We start from the raw sequence: 26,713 nt of genomic DNA on the forward strand, positions 1-26,713 counted from the left end.
CAGAGAGAAGGGAAATTTCTGACAGGTTTTGAATGGGAATGCAAGTGATACCAAGACTTTATTGACCTCAACACCATCATTTTGGGTTGACACATGGAGATACAAAATAATTGCAGTGCATATTCTCTGTTTTCGTTGAATTGAACACCATACTTAATTTCATCATGCAATTAAACTCTGTTTCATAGGACCTAGTAGACAGTCCAGAAAAATTTACTATTAGATTCCATTTGGGTACTGCTGTCTGCTTCAGTAATAGCCTAAATGTCATAAAATCACAGATTGAGTTGGGAGGGACCTTGAAAGACCATCTTTTGTGGGGAAAGGGAGCCTTGATATCATCTAGCACTCTGTCCAGGGCATTTCCCAGTGCTCCAAGTAAGGCTAAATGGGTTGCAGATATTGGCTGCCATGGACAGTGGGTCAGGACATCATGTGGTGGGGTGGATGTCTCACAAGGAGGCACCTTATTTTTTTTCAAAATATGTTACCTAAAAAATATCTCTTCTATCATTTTTATTCTGAAATATTTCATTGCCACTGAATAAACTTCACATTTTGAAGTTAAAGGTAAAAATAACTGCTCAGTTGGACTGAACACTTCTGTTACAGGCACAAAATCGCTTGACATGTCTGTTGAATGAGAGAAGTAAATACAGCTGTCATTCTAAAAGGCTTATCCAGGAGATTTAATTGAAGATTTTTTTTGTCTGTTCTTTTAATGCTCTGAAATAAATTTGTGGGTTTGCTTTGTATGGTAATTCAGAAAAAATAGTAAGAAAAGTATAATCTTTTCTTTTTCTTCTGAATACAGTCAGAAATTTTCTATGAAAAGTTTTTCCTCTGATAACTATGGGTTAGTAACTTCATAGGCTGCACTTTTTTTAGTGAATTTTAGAGTGCAAGGCTGAGGAGCTAGTGAGGGCACTCAGAATTACCTGGTTTCTGTTCCCAGCCATCAGACTCCTTTGGAACTGCACCACTGTACTTTCTAGAAAATGTGGACATCACTGAAGTGGAGGCAGATTGAGAAGCCCAAGCCTTTAAGGTTCCTTAGACAAATGAAATCTTGGTTGTGTACTGAATATCTGGGGAACCACAATGGATCTTGAAGCTTTCCAGAAAAGTGTTAAACTACTTTTCCCTTTAAAAATTCATAATTTCTAATGCTAAGTACCTGGAACCCTTGGAAACCTCAAAATTGTTATTAAATCACTCTTTAACCTTCCAGATACTAACAGTTCCAGTAGGCTTGGAACAGATCATAGCATAACAGCTCCTTCAGTCAGTGGGGCTTTTGTGGTTGGCTTTTTTATCTTCCCTCTGGTAAACCAGTTTGCTAGAAAAGTGAAATAACTTCCAACAGTATAATGAAGAAAATTGCATACTTAATCATTATAATGATCATTTCTTTCGTGAATTTCACTGCCTCCCTACAGTGGAAATACTGAATAGAGGAGAATGTTTCCAAGAGTGGCTCAATGCCAAATATGCAAATCTCTGCCACAGCAGAGGTTGATTTTCAATAATTTAATGCTATATTTTTTAAAATTTCTTCTATCTTCTGTTTTCCCTCTACCTGTTGTAGAACTGAGAAAGATCCATCATATTGCTATTTGGAAGTTGATGAGGAAAAAGAGAACTGAGATTTTTTTATGCTTGATTTTTATTTTTGTCAGCCAAATTAAAGCTTTTTTTTAAATTACTGCCTGAGAAATTCATCCTCTGTGGCAAAAACTTGTGTAGGCAACTGGCAAGGTAGTATATGCACAAATTAGAAATTTGTTGTTAGGTTTTTACAGAATGATGAAGGTTTCTTTGGGACCTTCTATTAAAGTGAAGATGAAGTAACCATGAAAGTCTTGCTGTTAAAAAAATACTGAGCCACTGCTGTTTGTTCATTAGCCTTCTTGGGTAGGTTGTAATCTTAGCTGAAGAGCAGTACAAGCCAGCCCTGAAAAAAAATTGATTCCAAGAGAATAGATCCCTGTTCCCAAAGACAAGTACATGTCTTTTGAATGAAGTTCTTTGTACTAGCCATGCAACAATATGATTGGTCACCCCATTATGGGAGGCCTTTAATGCAGTTAGTTTGTGGTTTATCAGGGGCTTCTCCTTGTCCAAAAATATTTTCTGGAGCTGAGGCACAGAAAATAACAGGCTAAACTTGCTTTGCAGGCATCTTTCCCAGGAAACCTGCAATTAGTCCTCGTTCTGCGCCCAACAGGATTTTTTCATCGAGCTCTCTCGGACATTGCTTTCAGATTCAACAAAGATGAGCTTAAAATGAAAGTACCTGTAAGTAATCCTCTGTTTTCACTTTACTACCAGAAATCTGTAAAAGTACTTAAGGTAGCCAAGGGGGACCAAAGAAGCCCCAACAAAAAGCCATGCTTAGAGGCAGTTCTAGCAATTTTAGCTAATTCATGATGGCTTTTTCTTGAAAGAGTATGTGAATTTTGAAGCAGATGCATTTCCCATGGACAAATGCTATGGTTTCTGTCACTTGAGCAAATGTACAATGGATGCCTGTTATTATGTTGCCAGTAAACCCACAGATTGTACTTTTGTTTGCAAGTGTACGGCTTTTATATTTTAAAATAAAATTTGAAGCTATTTAAGCTGATGATATAGAAGTTACTGTACTTACCAGATGTAAATTGCAAGGGGGAAAGATGGTCTTTAAGAAAATTTCCCCCCATCTTTCATTTATTTTGGGAAACCAGTGCTTACATGACAAATCCATGTAGGCACTATTATTCAGTCCTGCAGACCCAGGATAACAAGGAAAAATGAACAAGAAATGAATGTTGCTTTTAGAAAATAGCCAAGTACAGTTTAACAAGATAAAAAAAATCTGGCAGTGTTATGCTTTATAATCCATAAGCTTTTTTTTTTTTTTTTAATATGCCTGATGCCCATGTCCATATTCAGTCGTTTACATTTACATCATCTTCACCTGACAGAACTGTTAAATTTGTGTTTCTATACCCACAGGAAACATCTTCTCTGTCGGTGTCTGAAGGATGGGGCTCAGAATCATTAACAAGGGACTTGTCACCACTGATCACGTTCACTTTTTTTCTGTCCTGCTGCAGATCATAATGCTGGGCTCAGTGTCAGAACTGCAGGGTTACATTGATAAGACACAATTAACAGAAGATCTTGGTGGCACCCTGGATTACTGCCACAACAGATGGCTGTCCCGTCGCACTGTAAGTCTTAGGTTTTGTTATAACTTTTCAGCTTAATGAACCCTTCTGTTTTATACCCTGTCATTTATAAAACAAATTCCAAGTGATGCAAGTTGACTTGCTCAGTGTGAGAAGATGTTCCCAATGGTACTTAGTCATCTTAGAGAAATAATATGAGTAATAACTTGGGAGGGGTTTTCTGAACACTTGGAGCGAAGGAACTACAGTGTGTTATTGTGTTGAGGTTTATTGGTTTTGCTACAGGAAAGAAAAAGCTCAAATTGTAAAATAACTCCAGATTATAAAAATATGAAGAAGATACACCTGATACAAGCCTAAGAAAAATATACAATTAAGGAATTAATGGTGACGGTATCTGTTGCTTGCAAAATTCTACTTTGGCCATTTTTCAGTCTTGTAATTCATCTGTTTGGGTTTGTTTTGAGAGTTATATTTTGTGTGCTTGTGTTTGTTTGTACATATGTGTGTGATGAACACAAAACATCTTTAATGCTTTTTATTCCAAAAGGCTATAGAAGGTTTCGCCCAAAAGGTTAAGCAAACAGCTCAGATTCTTCAGTCCTTTGGGACTGAGCTGGCTGAAACAGAACTACCAAATGATGTGCAATCAACCAGCTCCCTTCTTGCAACACACACAGAAAAGAAGGACAAAATGAAGGTACGTAAATTTTGTAGAGATGCTGTCTTCTAGTTAAACTGTCCTTTAATTTATAGCTAGCAATATTAATGGAAAATATGGACAATCCTAATAGACAGTAGTAATGTGAACCAATGATATCTTTTTGAGCTTGCTTTTTTTTGATGTTAAAAATCCTTTTTGCATTGAAAAATGGCATTTCTTGAAACTAAGTTTACGTATGTACAAATGCATAATGGGTTGTATGAGAAACAGTAATTTCTTTGTAAGTAGTGGTGTGTTTAATTTGTAGTTTTGTTTGCAACAGGAAATTTGATTGTATTTGCATGCATATTAAAATATATGGCCTTTTGAAGCATGAACAAATGTTCTTTCAAAAAGGATTAAATGAAAGCTCTTTGGTGGTTTCAGAACTGTGCATCTAACATTTTTGAGATATTTGTAGCCTAAAGCTACACTAGAAGGCTGTCTACCATGAAAATTTAACTCAGTTACACTGGGGTCTTCAGATGGTAAACATGGAAGAAGCTGACATTTATCATTTACTGTCTGTTGTCAGCCACTGCTTTTAATAAAACTGTGCTTGCTCGAATGCTATTGAAATCCTTCTTTCAATTCAGTGCCTTGTGAATTCTGCTTAAAAAAACAACATGCTGTTACAGTGTGTGGGGTTTTTCTTTTGTTTTGTTTTGTAGGAGGACATCAGGGTAGCAGTAGAACAGGGAGATGATATCCTTGGAAGTATTACAAAACCAGTTACTGAGAATCCTGATTACAAACTGAATCAAGATCAGCTAGACAATCAAACAACAGTAGAAAGGTGAGAGGTGTGAAATACTAAATATGCTGCTTTTCTGCTTTTTTGATCCCCCCCAGCTTCTATATTTAATTCCATATTTATGCTTTGCAAATAAGCAAATGTTTCAATGTGAACATTTAGAAATAATTTCAGAAACTACTCCTCTGCTGTCAGATCTGTCCTGAACAAAGTAACCCCCTAAAGCCCACTGCGGGTCACCTGGCTGAAGGAAAACGGGATTGGACTTCTGATACCACACTACACTGTTCTCTTTTTCATTTTTGTCACTTTTGGACTCTATACTTGAGTATCTTTTCCTTATTTTAAAGAATATCAATGCTTTGTTTAGAAACTCAAGTGCAATCCAAGAAATTTTGTGGCTGTACAGAGGGCATGAGTGGAAGACTGAAGTGATCTGTCTCTTCTTTTCAGTAGATTCACCCATTTATCTTTGAAGTGGGAAGGTTTTTTTTTCTTTTAAACCTGCTAACTTATCAATGTTGTTAGTAGCTTTTAAAGGCTGTTAGGAAGTACACCACTCTTGAAGTATCTATGCACTGATTTCCTCTGTGCTTCCTCTGGGCATATAAGTAATAGGTATAGTTTTCCTCTGCTCCCTGCCTGCCACATACACACCCCCCTCACATTACTGCCAGGTTTGAAGACATTATATCACTGTAGCACAGATGTAAATTTTCACAAAGCTATGAAAGCATAGCTCATTTCCCCCAGGCTGCATTCTGCATTCTTTTTTTGTCTGTCATTCTGTGTTTCTGTTACACTCAGGCTGGCTTTCTTTCCAAATAACTGTCCATTCCAATCCACAAAGCTTGGCAGAAGTCACTTTTTTGGTCACTGTTGCTATCGCTATCCAAAGACAATCAGGGTGGGGGTTGCGCATTTATCCATAACATTCCTATTCAATACAATATCTGACGGAAATTGGAACAAACTCTGTGTGTGTCACTGCCTTTTCTCTTGTTGGTTTTAACTTGTAAATTCAGAGTTCATTTCTGTAGCGTTAAAGACAAAAGTTCATTAAAATTCTGATGGGTTGCCTTCCTCAGATGTAGTCTAAGTACAGCAAAATGCACTGTATAAAGTCCATGGGATATCATACTGTCAAATACAATTATAGAACGTAAGTTAAGAAGTGAAAGTTTTAACACATTTGCCAGAATTATAATCAAAGAAGGTTTTCCTCATCACAGTACTGCTGTACACTTGCCTGTGATATTTAATTAATTACTCTGCTTGGAAGAAAAGGAGCAATGGCCTTCAGGTTTATAGTGAGCTTTGCTCCAAAGAATGAAATGTAAGGGCAGCTGCCTGGTCATAGCAGTTCAAATTTTTTACCTTAACTTTTCCTGTTAGCCTAAGGCTTGGGTTCCTCTGAGTCTTAACCCACACACATTTGCATATTTATGTATGTTAGCCTCAGCTCCCCATGTCCCCAGGCCAAAGCTGAGAAGGTGCTTAAAATAAGCACTTGCCCATTTTCCAGAAATTAATGTTTGTGTTGAGTTTCAGTTTTTTACATCAGTGTTATTGTGGGAAATGATACTGTGTGATACAAAAAATGTTTCCTGTATCCAGTTTATTTGACCTGAAAAATACTGCTTTGGGGAGGCTTTTTTTTATTTACTGTAGAGGATTACATTGTCCCTTGAAGGTTGTACCCATCATTCTTAGAGTATTTTTTTATGTGTTTTGTTTTGATTTTTAAAGGCTATTGGCTCAATTACATGAAACGGAGACCGCCTTTGATGAGTTTTGGATGAAGCATCAGCAAAAACTAGAGCAGTGTCTGCGCCTTCGGAATTTTGAACAGAATTTCAGAGAGGTGAGAACTTCTTGGTGGCAGTCAATATTTGGTAACACAGAAATGATTCAGAAAATGCTTCCTGCTCTTGATTTTACAGTTCTTGTATGTACTTGCAAGCTTTCTCCAGCCTTTTTCTTGTACTTGCCCTTACCTGACACACTATCTTTACTAGTTTGGATTCTTGCCCATAGAGACATAACATTTTATTTTTTTTTCTACAGTCTTAGGAAGTTCTTTTCCATGCACCCAGCAGTGTATAAGCATTCAAAAAGTCCTTTGAAACCTGTTCTGTACCACAGAAACATAAAATGCTGCTGCAACACTTTCATCTTGCCAATAGATCCTTTTATGGAACCAAGTCTCAAATAAACATTCTGGCTGAAATTTTATGAAAACTGTCTCCAACACTGTGGGTGGGAAGTTGCAACCATAGTGTTAGAAGCTGGGTGGAGGCTGCACTACAATTTTCACAGCCAGTTTCTGATCTCATGTTGTTTAACTCATGTGCTCGATGACACCTACAGACCCTTTATCCTGGTGTAGCTGATCTCTGAGCATAGCCCCTGTGTCTCCACAAGAGCAACACTCAGAAACACTCTTGCAAGCATTTTTCTGTCTCTAAAACAATTGCTGGAGTGGGGACCTCTCCCTCATGGTCTGCTGTTAACATTAATGTCACTTTGCGTCCTTGTCATCTGGTAAAAGCAAGATCATAAATGTTTCCTTTCCATCTTTTTCTTGCATCTTTTTCAGTTCCAGGCAACAGGATTACTTCACTGCCTTTTCTTTGTATTTGTTTTCCTTTTTAATTGGAGGGGGGAGGTAGGCTGAAAAAAAAAAGGTGCTTTGTCTCTGCCCCAGTAACCACCTAATGTGAGTCACCTGACTGCAAATAGTGGCTATCACCTATGTAATAGGTGGGTCTCTGCAGAGGTGGAGGTCTCTTCATTCATACATAGCTGTGTCTCATTTCAGGTCAAAGCAGCTTTGGATATTGTGTCTGAGAGACTGTCTGCTTTCACAGATGTGGGAAACAGCCGTTCACATGTGGAGCATATTTTGAAAGATCTTGCCAACTTTAAAGAAAAATCAGATGTAAGAAATCTGCAAATTTCAATTTCTACTATGACAATGCACGTGCAGAGGGGAATGGGATTTGGTTGTTGAGTGTATCAGCTTAAGGTGACAACAAGACAGAATCAATGTCTCAGGTAACATACAGAAGGAATCTGAAATAAAGTCTTTAAGCATTGGAGCAGATTAATTCTTGGACATCCCTCAATAAAGAGCAGAGTGACCAGACACAAAGTGTGATTGCTTCATGTAAGAATTGCATGAAGTGTCTACATAGCCAAGTTTTGCATTTACTGATCAAGGGGCCACTTCCATTCCTATTAAAGCCATGTCTTTCAATAAATCTTACAAATAAGAAAGCTGTGTATTGAATGTACAATAAAGATGGCCAACAGAAACATACACTGAACAATATAGAAAGGGAGCCTTTTTCTGATCTGTGCTTCACAATGAAGCAAATTGCTCTCTAAGTGAGGTTGTTGGTCTTAAGGCTGAGATTGGTTTTTTTTAATTTGCATTCAGATTGTTGCTGTACCCCAAATTGCATTCATACAAGACCCTGCTGATAAGGCATAGAAAGACAGTGGTTCCTTCACTGTGATTAAACTCACTGTTATTTCTGAGGTACTCTGGTACATGAAGGTTCTTGGGCATTTGGAAAGACAGGAAATAACTTTGATTTATTAAGCAAGGCAGATATGAACTAAAGATGTATTCTATATCAATATGTGTATTTCACTGTGTAAAAATTGTTTCATTGATCTTGATCCAAGGAAAGATGTACTTTAATCAGTGCTTATTTTCTTAGGAAATTGTAACAAAAGCCAAAATGTTAGCTTCAGAGCGTGATGCTTTTATTCAAAGCAATCATTATGCTGTGGACTCCATTATTCCAAAATGCAGTGAACTTCATCATCTCTGTGATGCCTTCACTACTGAAATAGAACGGAGGAGAAAACTTCTTAACAAATCCCTGGAACTGCATGACTTACTAGAGAAGGTAAATGTAGTATGCAACAGCTGTTTCCCAAAACCTCAGGCAAACAATTATCATAATGGTAGGTAATGTTATCTCAGTGGGCTGGAAGTTTTCTCTTTAGCTGAATACATGACAAGGTTGAGTGTTTTAGACTCTTAGTATGTGATGCTGACATTGGTGCATTCTGAGCCTGTTCTTCTCTGTTTCTAGTCCATGAAGTGGTGTGATGAAGGAATTTACCTGCTGGCTTCCCAGCCAGTAGATAAGTGTCAGTCTCAGGATGGTGCAGAATCAGCGCTACAGGAGATTGAGAAGTTCCTGGATACTGGTGCTGGCAATAAAATCAAGGAGTTGAATAAAATTTATGAAGAGTATGCTCACATCCTCAATGAAGACCTAAAGGTACCAAAAGATGTTTATCTGTGTCTTTGTGTCCATTTGTTCATTCTAGAATTGCTCTCTTGTACTGCCCTTGATAAAGCTAAATAATCAGTACTAGGAGTTATACCTGTGAACTAGAAAGCCAATACATTTCTGTGCCTGAGTCTCAGAATATCTTTGGATAAGCACCAAGGGCTTCAGAGACTTTTCATAAATACTTTAATTTTTCAGATAAAATTGCTTTAAAAAAAAAATCTCCCAAGTGAGTATTTGAAATACCTTTTTTTTTTCTTACATAGCAAAAATGTGCTTTTTCTTTTTTTTTTTTTAGAACTTGAGAATATATTCCTTTTCTTCATGGTTCGTCTTTTCATGTAAATAACCTTTAGACAGTCAAAAAAAAGTTTTTTTTTTAAAATTGAAACTTGAATCTCAGATTTCTTGATAGTAAACACACAAAATCACAGATTACACCTTGTTAAGAGGAAAGAGTTAGTGTAACATTTCTATTTGTGGTATAAAAGTAATTGCAATTTCAATCAGGATGCTGTAGATGCTGTAGATGTCAGTGTAGCTTGTTGATAGGTCTTTGACAGGAATTTAAAAATTATAATAAATTATTTAAATTATTTTTTAATTCAAGTTGGTTTTTATTTCCATGGCAACTGTAGGACCATGTGCAAAAGGTTTTCCAGAAGCAAGAAAGTATGGAAGAAATGTTTCAAAAGCGGCAAGTAAGTCTTAAGAAGCTGGCAGCTAAGCAGACACGTCCTGTTCAGCCAGTTGCTCCAAGGCCTGAAGCATTTGTAAAATCTCCTTGTACCTCTCCAGGTAAGTTATCTGTATTAGCCTTTAGTTTTTTGTGCTATGCTGAGAAACTTAAAGAAACTTCCAGCCACAATTTGTGGTTGCATGAATTTGTGGTTACATCTGTGTCAGATCTGATCCAGTTCTAACTTCTGTTTGGTTCTGGTTTACATGTTTAGGTCTCCAAAGAGAAAACGTGTCCAACTCAGAAAGCAGTGCACTTCGGAGGGTAAACTACAGAAAAGCAAAGGTATTTTTGTCACTTTGCATTTTTCACACATGCACTACTTGAAATAGTCATAGTACAAGAGAATATTCAGGAGCTCTCAATAAGTATGAGGGAATTCTACTGAGAAAGTGATGGCATTGTCCCAGTTGAAGTAATGCTGGTGAAACAGTCACATGGTTTAAATAGGGGCTGCTTTGTTGCTTGGCTGGTTATGAGGGAGGGTAAAGTAAATAGTTGGCAATATTAGGAAAAATGTTAGGGGCAGCAAAATATTAGGTCTATGAACAGGAAACATTTTTTATTTGTCAGTAGTAATTGGCTACTCTTAAAACCATTGACAGTGAAGAAGTAGTTGTCATTGGCTCCAAGACAGCTTCACCTGACCTAGTGGGTTGCCATTCCCAAGTGGGGATGGTCTTCCTGTCCTGCCTGCAGCAAGGGAAGTATCCTGACAGCAGCAACAGAAACAGGGAGTTTCTCACTGCGTTGGAGAGTTGGATCAACTCAGCAAAGGTGCAGCAAAAGACAACACCAGGAGGAAGCCTGGGCCACATGACCAGGATTGGAAACATTTGGAGAGAAAAGGGGTAGTTCAAGGAGGGCTTGAAAGCAGAACCCCTCTCTTTTTTCAGCAAGCCATAGTTAGGTTTAGGCATTACAGTAAAAGTTTTAGGAGTGAATTTCTGTGTCGGTTTAAGAAGTAACCAGAAAGTTAGCACAGTACCTTATTTTTAGCTTGGAAAACAGACTAAGGCTAGTGTTGCCTACAAGATTATGCTGGTGCTCTGATGCCTTCTTGAAAAGGGTTTTGAACCACCATCTTTTCTTAACTGGCTTTTGATGGAGAACTTTTCACATCCAAATATTGTGTGCTTCAAGACCTTCAGGGTGACTTGAATTTTTTTCACAGCATTCTTGCAAACTGCCTTAATTTTTAGTGGAGTACAGTCTTTCTAGTGAAAAGTGCTGAGCACAAAGTTCTGTATTGTAAAGTGTTTTTTCCTGTGATGCCATAATTATTTTTTTCATTGTTTATTTGTTTCCTTCTTTAGAGTGAAACGACTGAACTCCATCAAAGCAGAGGAGGATCTACAATGGATGATGAAGAAAACCTAGCTGTGTTACGACAGTAAGTATATTTTGATAAGCAAAAAGTGTGGATTTTCTCTGATTTGGTTCCAGCAAAGCCTGACTAAGGATTTGATAAAACAAGTATATTTCTCTGAAATAACCCTCAGTGACTTTTGAAATGCATTGGCTATGCTCTGTGCACAGAGGAAGACATTTCTGTCTGCAGCATTATTTAGAGTTTGGGTAGTACCGGAGTCTACCTTTGCTGCAGTGAGGTGATGATATGGCAGGACAACTACATATTTTTATTTCAGAGATTAAACAGTTTTGAGTAATAAATCCCCTGTAAGTCTATTGAAGGATTTGGTCTCCGTGCTTTGGGACTTTGTCTTTTTATTGGACTCTTTTTAGTCCTTTTTAGTTTTGATATGTGTTATCAAAAACCACTTTTATAAAAACTGAACAGCATGAAATATGTTAAAGAAATTACTTAGTACCACCTGCATGCCTATAGCAGACCTTGCATTTTTACTTGTAAACTGGCTGCTTATATGGTCTGTTTACTGCTATAACCTTCTGTTACACCACACAAAATCACAAGGGAAGGAGTTTGGGGGGAAGTATGATTCAATGCTTGATCATTACAGATATTAAAGCATCATCAAGATATTTATAGGGTGCCCTAAATGTCTCTAATTTAAAATTACCAGTGTAGCTTTAAGTCTGTTTGATAATTCTATGCAGCTCCAACTCCAGCTCCTGCAGTAATTGCAAACACAGTATAACCAGACTTTATACATACAATGATAAAACACATTACTGCTTCAGTTCAGTTACTACAGCACTGAAACTGCTAGATTTTATGTTTTCCTGTTCAAACAGATTTTCAAAAATTTAAAAATTTTTTTAAATACTTATCTCTCAATAAGGATATATAAAGTAATGACAGGAATATCCATGGAACATCACATTTTCCATTACCTGGAAACAGTTTTTTTATTGTCCAAAGTAAAGAAGAAAAACAGACAAAATTAATGTTGCCTTATCGCTTTACATAAGTGAATAGGCCCACCTTAACTATCGTTCTTTTGTCCACAGGCATGTAATGAATGAACTTATCGAGACTGAACGAGCATATGTGGAAGAACTTCTCTGTGTTCTTGAGGTAAAGGCTAAGTTTCTCTCTGGATGTTAGTGAATCTCTTGCATTTCATGGATTCTCTTATGTTTTCCTTACCACCATAAAGCCTCTGTTTGTTTTATCAAGCAATGTGTTCATTACATTTTTCCTTTCTCATCATATTTTCAAGGAGGCAGCAATATGTGATTTTTTCCTAGAAATAGCCATACAACTAGGATTTTGTGTTAGAAAATAAAATTGAGCAGAAAATAAGATGTGCCTTAGTATTTAGGTGGAATCATAGTGAGATTTGTAATGATCATTAATTCCTGAAAAAGTTCTTTCCAGAGTCTTGGGTCAGTTCCAGGAAGGTCATGTGTCACACAGGAACATGAATCTGTGTCAAGAGGCTCCTGTGTCAGAGGAGAAAAGTTGTTTCTTACATCTTTCTTTGCATATCTTTAAGTTATCTTCCACATGTCTTGGGTACAACTGTGGGAACAGAATGCCTTGTAATAAAATCTCCATTTGAAATTATCAAGGAAGCAAAGATGCTCCCTTTGCTCCACACTTATGGAGGCATGATTGCAGCACTGCTGAGTTGCTTGTAGAAATACACTGCAGTATTCTTTTTTCCTCAAGTTCAAGTCTTCAGCTATGGATGTGTTATTTTCCTGTAATCCAGTTTGATTTCAGGGAATGATGAAGTTGCAGGTAACTATGGCTGAATAATTTGATCAGGATGAACTAGAGTTGAGACAAGTGGGTATTCTTGGTGTCCATATCAATGTTAAACTCCTAAATAGGAACTGTCAAAAGTTATGGACTAGGACTAATAACTTCTGAGTACATACCTTCAAGTAAGAGTAGTGTATGAGGGTTTTGGACTCTGGTCTTGGTTTTGCTAGTTTGTGCTGAGCTTCCCACAGCATTTACATCCTGTGTTCAGTCCAAGTGCTGGAAGTGTTGATTACAGCAGCATGGTCACATCTGACATGTGATAAACCCAGGTCAGTTTGGAGTGGGCCGTAACTATCACTTTATCCTCTGCTTTTGTATGCAATGCATCTGTACAGGTCTATTCATAAAATCATGATTTGAATAGTTTGGGGATTTTTGGTCCTTACTGCTGCTACTGGAGCATCTTTATATTCCCATTGTATTACTCTTGTTTTCCATAGAGTGCAGTGCAACTCTTGTCTTCCTAGGCCAAGTGTCTTGGTTTTGTGCCACTGTGAGTGACACTTCAGTACTCAGTGCCAGGCACACCTCTCTGTGCCTCCTTGCAGTTTGGTATCCCCCTAGCTTGAAACAGGGTGGTTGGGAGTGCCAGCAGTAATTCTGGGTCAGACACTTGCTGAGGTATGGCTCAGTGGCAGGCTTCCAGCTTTTGAAGAATTCTAGTTATTAGTCCATAGTTCTGGCTGTTCTCCCATTCCCTTTGTTTCTCCTATTCTATTAATCTTTCAATTTTTCATGTAAAATAACCTGGTATTCCTTTGTAGAGATAGTGTCTACTCTTATTATGTCCTGTTTGTTTGCCATGCATTTTCTGTCTGCCAAGGATTCCAATAGGAAAAAAGCAAGGTAGTTTCCCAAGATTGATTATTTGGAAACTGCTATAGCTTATCCATGATCAATACATTTTCTTTCATTAATAACCATGATCACCCCACTTCAGTCTGTGAATAATCTTTACTGGGAGAAGAATACTGGTCTAGTCTATTTTTAGGTATTGAATTCTACCCTTTTTTCCACTTACTTGTATGGTTTTAGAGCAGCTTTCAGATGAAAGACTAAGCAATGCCTTAAACATTTTTAAAGTAAGATTAAATAATCTAAGTAAGATTAAATAATCTCTGTGGCTGCATTAAGTAGCTCTCCCTCTCTTTTCTTAAAACACAACTACTGCATAGGTACTAAAACATGAAGCTTTTTATAATAAATTTTAAAAGTATATCAGCCTAAAGTGAAAAAAATTACTAAAACTTCTTGTCAATGTATGTATTTCAAGCTTTTGTTCCTTCAAAATTTGAAAGTAATGAACTCTGTCAGGCTTCCTTTCACCTGTGCTAATTCAGTACTCCTTTTTGCCAGTGCTGGCTGTGCTGTTATGTTTGATATCATCTTGACTTAAAGTGGAAATCATTCTCTTTGTGGAGCTCTTCATCCAAAGAGCTCTTCTTGGTGGCTGCAGTAGTTATTTTCCTAGTAAAAAAATTTAACTCCATTTTATCGAAATTTAAAAAAATTTTTAAGGCTGTAGAATTTTCCTAATTTATTTATTCCACTCTCTTTTTTTCAGACTCTGCATTTTCCTGCTTGGGGGCAGGAAAAATATGAGAAAGAAACCAATGCTTAGCTCTTTATGCGATCCATTGACTTTGCCTATACCACTGGGAGGGGGTTTTTTTGGGGTTGATTTTTTATTTGTTTGTGTGGGTTTTTTTGTTGTTGTTGTTGTCTTTTTTTTTTTTTGGTGTGTGTGTGGTGTTTGAGGAAAAAATACCCAGACTTTAAAAGGGCTGATTGTTCTTTTAAAAAAAATAATTCTGTCTTATCCAAAGGCTTGAATTCTTCAGGTTAGCTGGCTTTACCAGCTACTTCTTCTACTTACTGTAGTTTGGACCACATGTTGAGAATGTTGAAAATCTTAATTGTAGGTGCACTTTTACTTACCTTTTCTTTTAATTATTTGGTTTGCTTGTTTGGTGTGGCTTATTATAATCAATGTGCCTTAATGCAAGGATCACCTTGTGTTTAAAAAATTTAAAAAATGAACAAAACCACAAACCACAAGAGATAGAAATCTAATCCAAATCTAAAGAAGATAGACTCATCGTCCTTCAATGCCAGTATGCTAAGAAATTTATTTATATTAAGGAATCTGCTTATAATGCAGGTGTTAGATAATTCCTGCCATTTTTCTGGTTGACTGGTTGGGACTGGTTTTCTATTTAGGGTTTTTCAGTGTTTTGAGAGAAGGCAGATTAGTGACCTCAGGGCCAAAGGAGAACAGTCCTGGACTAAAGCCACTTGTGTCCTTTTCTGTGCCAGATAAACAGACAAGAGAATGTTGTCAGTGTGCTTACATGACAAGTGGAGGATGTGGGAATCTAAAGCTACTCCTTTAGGTACTGAAGCAAATGGAAGATTTTTAGCTTAATGGTGTCTGTTACCTGCAGAAATAACTACAGTCAGCTTATTCCTTCATAGCAATGGCTAAGACAGGCATGAAGGTTTCTGTGTGTACTGGAATTGTGACTCTAAATTCAGATGTGTAAAGTCTTAGCAAAAAAAGTATGAGCTGTAATTTGTAAGCAGTGTAGGAATGTAGAGCCTTTAGTTGGTGAAAATGATTGCAAACTTTGTTTCATCCTCACTTATCTAGAATTGCAGGATTTACTCAAGTGTCTTCCTAAAGACTCTGTGTGTGTCCGAGTGGGGTGATGGGAAAACAGAATTTGTATTCTTCTTTCATGATTAATACTGATTAATACTTCTTCATGATTAATACTGAGCTCTTTCTTGTCTGTCTGTCAGCCTGAAGACAAACTGCCTTGTTAGAGAGAGAAGTACTGCAAGCAAAGGGAGATAATAATTGTGCCTCTCTCCTGTGTTGCAGGGTTATGCTGCAGAGATGGACAACCCCTTAATGGCTCATCTCATTCCACCAGAACTGCAAAATAAGAAAGATATCTTGTTTGGGAATATGGAAGAAATTTATCACTTTCACAACAGGTGAGGATTTGCATTCGGTTCTAAGAACAGCATTTGGATGAGATTCTTTACTTTGTATTTTAATTTGCCTTAGATTGCTAAAAGATCCTTACAGAGTTCTACTTGTCTATATGGCATGGCAACATTGTATTGCTTAGAAGAGGAAAAGCAAAATATCTATAGAAGATGAGCAAAGCTGTGTGAAACTGCATACATGCAACACACAGGTAGAATTTTGCATTGTGGTCATCTTTCTGAAGCAAGATATTTGGATCTGGTTACAAGATAATTAAAGTAGGTTTTATTTGAGTTTCTTTTTTTTATTACTTTTGCTATGGAAAGTGAATTATGGTTCTAAATCACACATTCTCAACTCTTCCATCTGATTGAGAGTGATTAATTTTATATTTCTATGGATGTATTAAATAATATATAAAATTAATATATAAAACCATATTTATTTATATATATTAAAATATATATTGAGTGACCTCTCTGAAGTCTGAATCCTTGCTGCTAGAGACGTATTTCTTCATAGGAAAATATTTAAATTCATAGGAAAGGGAAATTGATTTTCAAGAGGAGTTAAGCATATTAAGTAGTTGTTTCTTATTCAGGCAAAACTAGAATGAATTTTTGTCACTGATTTTTTTTGTGTGTGTGTGTGCATGTGTTTTGGGTTTATTTTAGTTTTGGGAAGGTGGTTTTTGGGTTGTTTGGTATGTGGTGTTTGGTAGTATTTGGAAGCAAAACCCAAACACTTTAAACTGTACAAATCCTGCTGCTGAATACATAAGGAAGGGAAATTAAATCCCCCTTCCTTCTCCAACCCTGTATTTGATTTCAGTTGCAGCAACAGTAAGCTGAAAGAAATTGGTCAGAATATTTGTTTTAATTTGCTATCCCCTTTAAAGTACACAATCTAGAAGAATTATGTTTGACTTTGTAGCATCACAACTCTGTTTCCAAAAGTTTAGAAAACTAATTGCAAAACTGTGAACATTATAACAGCTTTCCTAATGTGTGCTCTAAGAATATTTTCTTTCTCATAGGATATTCTTGAGAGAACTAGAAACCTATGTGGAATACCCAGAACTCGTAGGAAGGTGCTTTCTGGACCAGGTATGTGGGGCCTTTTGCTGGCACTGCATTCACAAACCTCTTTAGGGCTCATGTAGCAGTTACCACCACATCCCCTTTGTTTGTCCTGAGCATGTAATAGGTTGAGAATGTGGATGTTATTTGAGAGTTACAGATATTTTCCCCTGTGCAGCACAATTGATTTTGTTGGGAAAAACTACCATTTTGTTAAAACAAAACTGCTTTTTTAAAGTGTCAGTCAGGAAAGCATGATGAGGAGTCATGCACTGCATTGTCTCACATCACTATAAATGGTTGGTTTTACTTGGTTAGATTTCTTTAGTGGATTCTTGTTTTGTTCTTTTTCTTTAAAGAGTACACCTCAACAGAGTAAGTCCAAGACATTTTGTTCCAAAAATAGAAGTCTATGACAAAAATAAACTTTTTTTTTAATTGGGGATGTACTAAACAATGAGTTTCACCTGTAGTGTACTAAAGACTAAATAAGAATGTGTGTATGGAAATCAGCCTATTGATGCTCTAAAGCTCCTGGGAGGAGCCATCCCTCTCCCTTCTGTTTACTGCCTACATCCATGGAGATGGTGTTTCCTGAAACTGAGGGATGGAGGTGCTTCTGTGCCTGATGATTTCCTGCCTTGTCTTTCCTTTACATCTGTGGTTACTACAACATTTTCAACAGTCTTTATTTCCTTTTGCTTTCAGCAAGTGCTGAAGTCATGCTATTTAATTTTTGAAGTAATAAGGGGGAGCAAGGTGCTTCATTTACCTTAGCGTGACTCCCAGTGAAAAACACATTTGTGAAAAGAAAGTAAAGGAAAAGGACAAAGTCTTTTAAAAAATCTACACAGTGGGTCTCATGGCTGGGCACACACAGAGATATGTTTCATATTGTAGTAGAAATATATTTGTAAATATAACATATGCTTCTTCATAATGTGTTTAACATTCAACTGAAGCAAAAATTAACAGGAGTGTTTTATTTTGTAAATTAGTAGCCATTACAAAATCAGTGATTTTGCAATTCCTTGAGGCATCCTAAGCAAAAAACAATGATTCAGTTTTTGGTGGTGGTGGATTCTTTCACAGCATTATTGAAAATGAAAAAAATTGTTATGAACTTTGTCTATTAAAGTCACAAGAATTCATGAACTTTTTGCTTGTCTCCCCAATTCCAGATGGAAGACTTCCAGATTTATGAGAAATACTGTCAAAATAAACCTCGATCTGAAAGTTTGTGGAGGCAGTTTTCAGACTCTGTATTTTTCCAGGTATGCTTGCTTGAATCCCTAAAATAATGGTGGCTTTGGTTTTGTTGGGGTCTGGGGTTTTTTGTTTAGTTTATTTTTACTGAACCTTCTCAAGAGCAAATAGCACAAATACTGATTAGTGTCCTGATGAAATCCAACACTGATTACAGGAATGTCAAAGGAAACTCGACCACAAGCTCAGTTTGGACTCATACTTGCTGAAACCTGTTCAAAGAATAACCAAATACCAATTATTGCTGAAGGTAAGTATTACTAAACTATAATGCTAAGCACATTTTGTGCATTTCTTTTGAATGCTGCTTCTCTCATCCTGCTGGAGGGAAACCTAAGAGTTAATGAGCAGAAATGGAAACACACAAATCTCTGTTCATCAGTCTTCAGCTCAGTTCTTTTTTCTTTCAGTCAAAAAACTTCTAATAAGCAAACATTGCACAGAGACATCTTGTGTAACTACCTTTGCCCTTAGATTGCAGCTGAAAAGAAGGTGGAAAGTTGATGAGGGGAAAACAGAAGGTCCAAGAAAACCTTGAAACAAAGATGACAGAGTATCTGAAGGACTTCAATTATAGTCACTCCACCCGTATTGCAGGAACTTGCCTTGCTGTACTCTAGGAAATGCACTTGAGAGTGAGCACTGTATGGTGTTTGTATGAAGGATGCTGTTGTGACTCACTTAAATATGCTATACTGAGAGAGCAAAATAACAGCAATATACTACCATAAATTTATTTAAAGTATTATATATCATTTTGCCATATTTGAAATAAGAAATATTTCTCACAAAGACATGTTACAATTCTTGTATTTAACAGTAGCTCAAAAATTCACCTCAAACCAGATTTACTCTGGAGTTAAAACTGAGCTGTTAACAGCCTTTAAAGAATTAATTACTTTAGTCTTGTGTAAAAAGAGGAGACTTATAAAGGTTTTTTACTTAAAATAACTTCCTACAATCCATGAGTAAATTCTTATTCTCATACTGTGAAGTCAGAGGAATTCCACATGAACTTGCTGCTGTGTTTATCTGTATCAAATTGGAAGATGCTGCTTCACCTTCACCAATAATCCCTTTAGAGAAGGGATTCCTTTTTAAATGTGTAGACAATACCCAGTGCAGTAAGTTTAAATCTGTTACTAGCACGATAGGCCTTGCCATAATTAAAAGAGTAAATGAAATTTGACTATGTTTTGAAATTTGTTTTGAAAAGTAACAAATGAAATTTGGGCTGTACTAAACAATGAGTTTCACCTGTAGCGTACTAAAGACTAAATAAGAATGTGTGTATGGAAATCAGCCTGTTGATGCTCTAACAATCCTTTTTGTTAGAGGATTGTTGGCTTGGTTTTGGTTTTTTGGTTTTTTTTGCAATTGTGATGAAAATGACGTTTGCAAAGTTAGTCTTGTAAAGTTCTTACATACAGCTTACAAAACCTGTAGATGAACAAAATATATTTGGCTAATAAGCAGAAGAAATGAGAAGTAAATCTTCAGGATCTATTGAGTTCCAGCCACTATTGAACTACCTAGATTATATGGTATAAAGCTCACTTTGCTAACTTTAAATTCACAGAATCATAGAATAGTTTTGGTTGGAAGGGACCTTAATGATCCTCTCATTCCAACCCCCAGTGTCTAAAATTCAGTGTTAAAATTTGGACATTCCTAGTTGCTACTGTTTCAAAAGCTAGGTAAATGTGTTGTCATTCCCTTGCACTCAGGAAATGCTGAAGTACAGTAAGAACTGTGAAGGTGCTGAAGATCTTCAGGAAGCACTAACATCTATCCTGGGCATTCTTAAAGCAGTTAATGATTCTATGCACCAGATAGCCATTACAGGCTATGATGTGAGTAGCAGTATTTTACTTACTTTTAACTTTATTTTCATTTATTTTTTAGCTATATGTACAGCATGCCCTATACTGTGTACTAATAATGAGAAGAGTGTTTTACAAAACATGCCTTTAAACTTAATTGTGTAATGAAAATAATAGGAAAGGGATCTCTTTATACTCTTTTGAAGTTTTCCTGCTATGACTAATATTTTCCTTTGTCTAAGTTGTTTTTTTCTTTGATCTTTGTGAAAAACTACACCCAAAACTTTCAGTTCCCAAAAAAAATAACAAAACCCAAAACAATACATAAGCAGATTTGGAGCAGAGGGGAAGGGGGGAAGAACCAAACAAAGCATGTATTTTGCTTCCCTCCCTCACAGTGTAGTTCTCTGTGCCTCTGCTACTGGTACTCTTGACTGTAAAATCCTGCCTGAGCAGTGATGGCCAGTGAAAATTATATGGAGAAATTCAACACTGATTTCATTGCATTTCCAAATCCAACATAAACACTGAGATGAGAGATTATTGGGAGCAACAGACTTCTAAATACCTGTTCAGAGTCTGTATTGAAATCTGATGTTATCTCTGTAGTTACAAATATCACTGTTTTTGTTTTTTTTTTTGTTTTTTTTTTTTTTGTTCCAGGGAAACCTGAATGAGCTGGGCAAGCTTTTAATGCAGGGATCCTTCAATGTCTGGACTGATCATAAAAAGGGTCACACAAAGGTGAAGGATTTGGCACGCTTCAAGCCAATGCAGCGACACCTCTTCCTCCATGAGAAAGCAGTGCTGTTCTGTAAGAAGCGAGAAGAAAATGGAGAGGGATATGAGAAAGCACCTTCTTATAGCTACAAACACTCCTTAAATGTAAGACACTGATCAGTCCTGATGGTCAGGGTACTGAGGGCTTAGCCTGCAGTAATATTCTAGTTGTATCTGCAAACCTGTGTTGCAGCATTGTACTGGGAACTTCACTCCTTCAGACAAACCTGACTGGTGCTGCAGGTCTGTGTTGTTTTGTGTTGCTGTCTGTCCAGCTGAATGGCAGTTGCATTAATCACACAGAAAACATAGGGAAAAATCATAACATCAAAACATAATGTAAAAATCATGAAGGGTTTGTTGGTCTGGATTTTAAAAGCAACATTTTACAAGTCAGTCTCAATCTATTGTACCTAAACCCTTCTTCCCTCCAAGGTAGCCAGGCTGATACAAAGCACCAAATCTCTTGTCTCCAATACACAGACCACAAATTGTTAACTATTCTTTTCCTTGTGCAAGAAGCCAGATGGGGTTTTCCTTTTCAGAAATAAGGTACCACAGAATACCAGTAGCTTCCCTCTTCTGTTTTTAACATAATTGCAATGCAGTAGGTCAGCTTCTGTTCTCTTTGCTTCCAGATGGCTGCAGTTGGAATAACAGAAAATGTCAAAGGTGATGCAAAAAAATTTGAAATCTGGTATAATGCACGGGAAGAAGTTTACATTGTACAGGTAAATGACACGTCCCTACATTCAAAAAATAAAAAAGATAGAGAGAAAGGGAACAGGACCTAGTCCTAAGAAGATCTGGAGGTTTCTTTTCCTGTTATATCACTAATAGAGTGTGATGAAGGAAATGTAGAGAAAAGAAAGAAAACCTAAATCATATTTCAATGGAAAGAGACTTGTGGGGGAAAAATAATCACATCTTGCAATGTCCATAGAGGAAATTGTATACACCATTACTATGGCTGTCACTGGAGTAGTGGATGGCTTGGGAGATGGGGTTTGACTGCAGCACAGCCTCTGCCTCAGCCTGTTCCAGTTTCTGGTCACAGAAGCACTGGAGAGGGAGCTTTGTCTGTCCCTCTTGAATAATTTCTCTGAGGCTATGCTTTGGCATGTAACTATTTGTGTAATAACTATTCTGTGCTTGATGGCTGATTGTATTTATTTTTGGGTAGGCTCCAACCCCTGAAGTTAAAGCTACTTGGGTAAATGAAATAAGAAAAGTGCTAACAAGTCAACTGCAGGCATGCAGAGGTAAAACACTTTGGAGATTCTCTTCTTTATTTGTCAATTTTTTAAAATCTATTTTTTCTTTGATCTTCAGATCCTGCTCTGTAGATCTTCCTCTTGTAGGACACAAATTGATTTTAATAGTTCTTTTTCTTTCCTCCATTTCAGAAGCTAGTCAGCACAGGACACTAGAACAAACACAGAGCTTACCTCTACCACTACCAGCATCATCTTGTGCGAGGTAAGTGTGTTGTCACATCATATTGTGAATATACTAATACATATGATTTTCAGCTCTTCATTGCTCCTACCCCTTTATACTGGTCTTTGTGTTTTAGGGTTTTGGTTTAGTTCTCTTCCTACTATAAAGCTGTAAAGCCTGGAGTTTATACATCTCCAGAACTGTTAAACTGAGCAGCAGTGGCATGTGTTTTGCCAGTTGATAGAGAATGCCACAAAAATGTCATTTTCTGCACCAGCCAAAATCCTGGTGGTATTATGTGTCTGCTTGTTGAGTAGCTGATTATATACATTATGGTCCAGATAAGAGAGCTTGATGCAACAGCTTTTTTCTTCCTTCACTGTTCTTTTTCTTTACTTTTTCTTCCTTTTCCAATGTCATGATGCCTTCTTTTTTGTCCTTTTCACAGCAGTATCTTTTCTCTGTCTCTTGTTCTTTTACTCCAATTTTTTTTTTTTAACTGAAGTAATGTGTAATTTCTCCAATGTCCCAGTTTCTGGGTGAACTTTTTTCTTCTTTTCTCTGTCCTTCAACATACCAACCTATATATTCTTCTGTTCCCATCTGTTGTTCTGCCCTTGCCTGACACCTCCCTTTAATCCTCTGCTACTCAGTCTGGTTTTTCACATGTGTGGCTATATACCTATCCACAAGCCCATATGCTCATGTCCATATGGTGTGTGCTCAAATATATATTGGTAACTCTCTGCCCTGCATTTCTGATGCATCTACTTTTTGGTCAGGGAGAATTTCCCAGATACTTTGGATTTGTAAAAGCCTGTGATTGGATTGATTGTCTTCATTCTCTTGTAATAAACAGTCCTTCACGAAACCACATCAGAAATACCAAAAAAACGGAGGAGAAAAAAGCTGATCTCACAAGTCTAGAAGGTTGTGGCACTCCAGTAGCACCAAAGTATCCTGAGAAAGGCAAAGGTGAGTTTGCCCATACATGTTGTGGTCTTTAATTGCAAGGAGCATGCCTGCACTGCAGATGCACAGGCAGATCCACCAGCAGAGTAGCCATGGTAGTGCAGGGGAGCCAGCAGGACTCCTGAACCAGCAGGGATCTGCTGTTTTCAGCCCTAGGGCAGCCCACCCACAAAGTACTGCTGGTCCCATCTGCCCTCAGCTTGGGATTGATTTCTGCACTCCAGTGTGTGGTGTGGACAGGCCCAAAGCCATCTTGAATGGATGGTGGCCAAAGGCAGGTGGGAACTCTTTGTTCCGAGGCCAAAGTCTGCAGTAGGTCTTCTCTTAAAGCTGCCCAGCTTCTCAAGGGTTCTCTTTCTCTGAAAAAAAATTCTTGGCATTACTTGACATAAGAGGGAATTTTTTTGTTCTTTTTTTCTCTTTAATTTTTTTTTCCCATCATGGAAATTATTTATTGAACCACTGGTAGTACAAGCCCTTGCACAGCAAGAACAACTGGACACTTGCGTTGTACCTGGACTTTCAGTTGTCCCTTCTCATTCTAACAAGCAGGTTCCCTGGCATAGCTGCAAATGACTTTTTGCCTTGATCTTTTCATGGCCTTCTCCCTTTTCTTTCTGTGTCTCTCTCTCTTCCTTTGTAGACAACACTAGCTCTACCTCAGAATGCTCTGTACTGTCAAAAAAGCGCTTTATGCTGCAGGGCTTTACTAACCTCAAAAGTCAGAAAGGTAACTTCAAAAAAAGGCTAGAGTGTTTTCTGTGTAAGGCTGTAATTAAGCATCACCCTGTGTGTGTGTGTAGTGTGATAGGTTTTCAGTGTGCACACTAGCTTGTTCTTCCAAGGTCAAGCTAGGTTCCTTAGTCGGTGCCTCTGACAGGGAGATTTCAAGGGAAGCCAGCTCCAGAGTGGGAGGGGGAGATGCAGCTATGGAAAACTGGGGCTATGGAGAGGCAAGAGAAGGAGTGTGGTTTCCACACTCACTGTCAAGGCCAAGGATGAGGTTTATAGTGCCCCATTTCTGTAGAAAAACTAGAGGAAGGAAATTGTCTTCTGACCAGACACCTGGCCTGCTCCTAGCTTCAGTGGATCTGCCCCAAATGCACTTGTACTTGGCAAAAAGGAATCAAGGTGATTCTGTGAAGGTTTTATAGAGGATTTTTTATTGGCATCCTTGCTAACAAAATTCTCAAAGCATAAATAACTACAGCAGAATATGTCTGACAATGTTGTTTTGCTGGATAGAAATATAAGTAAGAATTTCCTCTTCTTCCAGAAATGGTCTTTGCCTCTTTTTTCCTAAAACAGGCAAAAGGTGTTTGTGACTTTTCTTGCTTCCTCCTGCCAAGTAATCTCACTGGTACAGTCACTACTTCCTTTGAAGAGCTGTCTTTGAACAGTCTGAAATGCATTAAGGTGATGGCACTTGAGCATGGTATTTTTTTCCCTGTCAGAATGCCTGTTTAAAACCCAATTACCTTTGAGTTCTTTCTGGAGACACTCTAGGGTGGTTTATCTAATGCTATTGAGGTGAGCACTAATGTCCCATGCTTGCCTTGACAGAAACTCCATCTCCTTCTGCTAAAAGCCAGACATTGCCAATGATCCTTCTTACAGGACCAGGTATTGCTGTAGCACTAGATTTACACAAAAATGATTGCTTAATTTGGTAATGTTTGTCTGAAATTGAAGTTAATTGTATTCAGTTGATGCCTAGTCAATTTAGGAAAGTTTACATATATTTCCATCTATTACTGTAAAATAAATTTCTCCATTTATCTTCAAATATCTACTTGTAAATAGTTAATTCCTTCTGCTGCCATGCACCAGTGACAGCTAAAAATTATTACAGAAATCCACTTATTTTCCAGTGTAAACTCAAAGGTATTTAGCATGCAATCCACCTATTCTCTTTTTTCCAGTTCTTCAATATCTCTCTTCTGTGTTTTTTACCTATTCATCCTCCTGCAGCTTCTCCTACCAGTCCTGACAAAAAAGCCAAACGGCACGAAGTAGTGAGTGACCCAACTCCTTTTGGTTTAAGAGGTACAGTGATGCCACTTGTACTCCACAAGTACTCACATATCCCTCGTGTAATCTGTTACATCAGAGTGCTGAGAATACCTGTGTGATGCTGCTGTGTGTAGGAGTATTGACATCAGCTATGTTTTTCCAAGTGGATCTATATATACTGGTTTTGATAGCACAACTGGTTGAAGTTTTACCTTGGTTTAAATAAAGTAGCATGTGGGTAACTAGTTTTTAGAAGACAGGGGGAAAGAGATCTGTTGCTGAAGAGAGAGCCAGAAGTCTTGTGTTTAATGGAATTATAGGGCTCTCCAGCTACTCTGCCACCATGGTTTTCCAAGTGTCTTGTCTTGTCTGTGGAAATGGTGCAAGCTCAGCTGCTGTGCTGGGGAAACTGCAACACCATTCACTTGCAGGGCAGCAGGCAGTGTATTGCTGGGCTAGACAAGTGCAGAAACACCACAAGGGTGCATATGAGAGTTACAAGGTTATTCTTCTGCAGGTAGCAGGCAAAACTCAGAGATCTCCAGGGACTATGGAAATCCTGAGGGCCCAAAAATGTCTGAAAGAAAAGTGTGCTCTATGGCCTTTTCCTCAGATGCTGGAATTTTCCAAGGTAGAGAGTCCTAGATCATTGCTGATTTACAGTAAAATTATTGTGTCCTTGGAACAGGTTTATCTGGTTTGGTGTTCTGTCCCATCTAGAGTAAGAAGCATTTTACTTTATGAAAAACTGCTAAACCAAGTAAATCAATTTAAAACATCTACTAACTCCTCCTTCTGTCTTGCCCTTTCCAACCTCTTTTCTGGCACTTTATCTCTTCTCCTTCCTCTCAAAGAGGGATAAGCAGGGAGCTGACCCAGGCATTTTGGGATGAAACTGTGCCAGGTGATGGCCACAGCAGAGCTCATGGCCCCCATTCATTTCCTTTCACTGCTGTATTGCTCTGATTTATGCTGAGCTCAAGGAATATGAATTAGTGTCAGAATTACATGTTGTAGGCTGATCATAGCTCTTTGAAGAAACCTGTTAGATTATTCCTGAAGAGAAGCAGTTAATGAATTCTTGGTTTCCCTGGCATCATTATATCTAAAATAATTTCTGAACAACCTTGTCATTTCTCAGGAGTGTCTACCCTTTTCCTACCTTCCCTGCCTTTATAGGGAGCTCTGATGTAGTCCCACCCTGGAGAACACACACACACAGATGAAATGTACATGCATCATTTCAGTCCCATAGTTTGCTAATGTGAATTCTACCATTAGTGACCACCTCCCTTCCCAGCAGGAGATGGGCTTTTATAGAGACTTGTTAATTGTAGAGTGCCAGCTTGTATCAGGAGGAGTATCCTTGGTATGGCAAGATCAGGCCAGTCTGCTCTGAGCACATCAGCACAATATAAAAAAAGAAAGATGCTGAGGAAAAAGAGCTGTTACCCAAAATGTACCCAA

At 37.7% G+C, this 26,713-nt stretch overlaps 1 protein-coding gene across 11 annotated transcripts in view; it reads left to right on the forward strand.

The window, feature by feature from the left end:
* The window catches only part of MCF2L (MCF.2 cell line derived transforming sequence like), a 158,121-nt gene that overhangs the window by 126,514 nt on the left and 4,894 nt on the right, over positions 1-26,713 (forward strand). For 6 of the 11 annotated variants that reach the window (XM_071430640.1, XM_071430643.1, XM_071430646.1 and 3 more), the window contains 25 exons: positions 2,179-2,298; positions 3,099-3,215; positions 3,724-3,873; positions 4,548-4,672; positions 6,380-6,494; positions 7,452-7,571; positions 8,359-8,550; positions 8,740-8,931; positions 9,582-9,741; positions 9,897-9,967; positions 10,999-11,075; positions 12,116-12,182; positions 15,763-15,878; positions 16,910-16,979; positions 18,134-18,226; positions 18,376-18,468; positions 19,946-20,071; positions 20,705-20,926; positions 21,460-21,552; positions 22,005-22,083; positions 22,228-22,300; positions 23,121-23,236; positions 23,877-23,963; positions 24,797-24,856; positions 25,205-25,279. In XM_071430640.1, coding sequence (XP_071286741.1) covers positions 2,179-2,298; positions 3,099-3,215; positions 3,724-3,873; positions 4,548-4,672; positions 6,380-6,494; positions 7,452-7,571; positions 8,359-8,550; positions 8,740-8,931; positions 9,582-9,741; positions 9,897-9,967; positions 10,999-11,075; positions 12,116-12,182; positions 15,763-15,878; positions 16,910-16,979; positions 18,134-18,226; positions 18,376-18,468; positions 19,946-20,071; positions 20,705-20,926; positions 21,460-21,552; positions 22,005-22,083; positions 22,228-22,300; positions 23,121-23,236; positions 23,877-23,963; positions 24,797-24,856; positions 25,205-25,279 — 2,809 coding nt within the window. The remainder of the gene's footprint in view (positions 1-2,178; positions 2,299-3,098; positions 3,216-3,723; positions 3,874-4,547; positions 4,673-6,379; positions 6,495-7,451; positions 7,572-8,358; positions 8,551-8,739; positions 8,932-9,581; positions 9,742-9,896; positions 9,968-10,998; positions 11,076-12,115; positions 12,183-15,762; positions 15,879-16,909; positions 16,980-18,133; positions 18,227-18,375; positions 18,469-19,945; positions 20,072-20,704; positions 20,927-21,459; positions 21,553-22,004; positions 22,084-22,227; positions 22,301-23,120; positions 23,237-23,876; positions 23,964-24,796; positions 24,857-25,204; positions 25,280-26,713) is intronic. The other 5 variants (XM_071430647.1, XM_071430649.1, XM_071430641.1 and 2 more) reach the window with 4 other exon arrangements.

This window comes from Agelaius tricolor, unplaced genomic scaffold (genome assembly GCF_023055355.1).
Source record: "Agelaius tricolor isolate 1412-34295 unplaced genomic scaffold, bAgeTri1.0.p SCAF_7, whole genome shotgun sequence".
Classification (NCBI taxonomy): Eukaryota; Metazoa; Chordata; class Aves; order Passeriformes; family Icteridae; genus Agelaius; species Agelaius tricolor.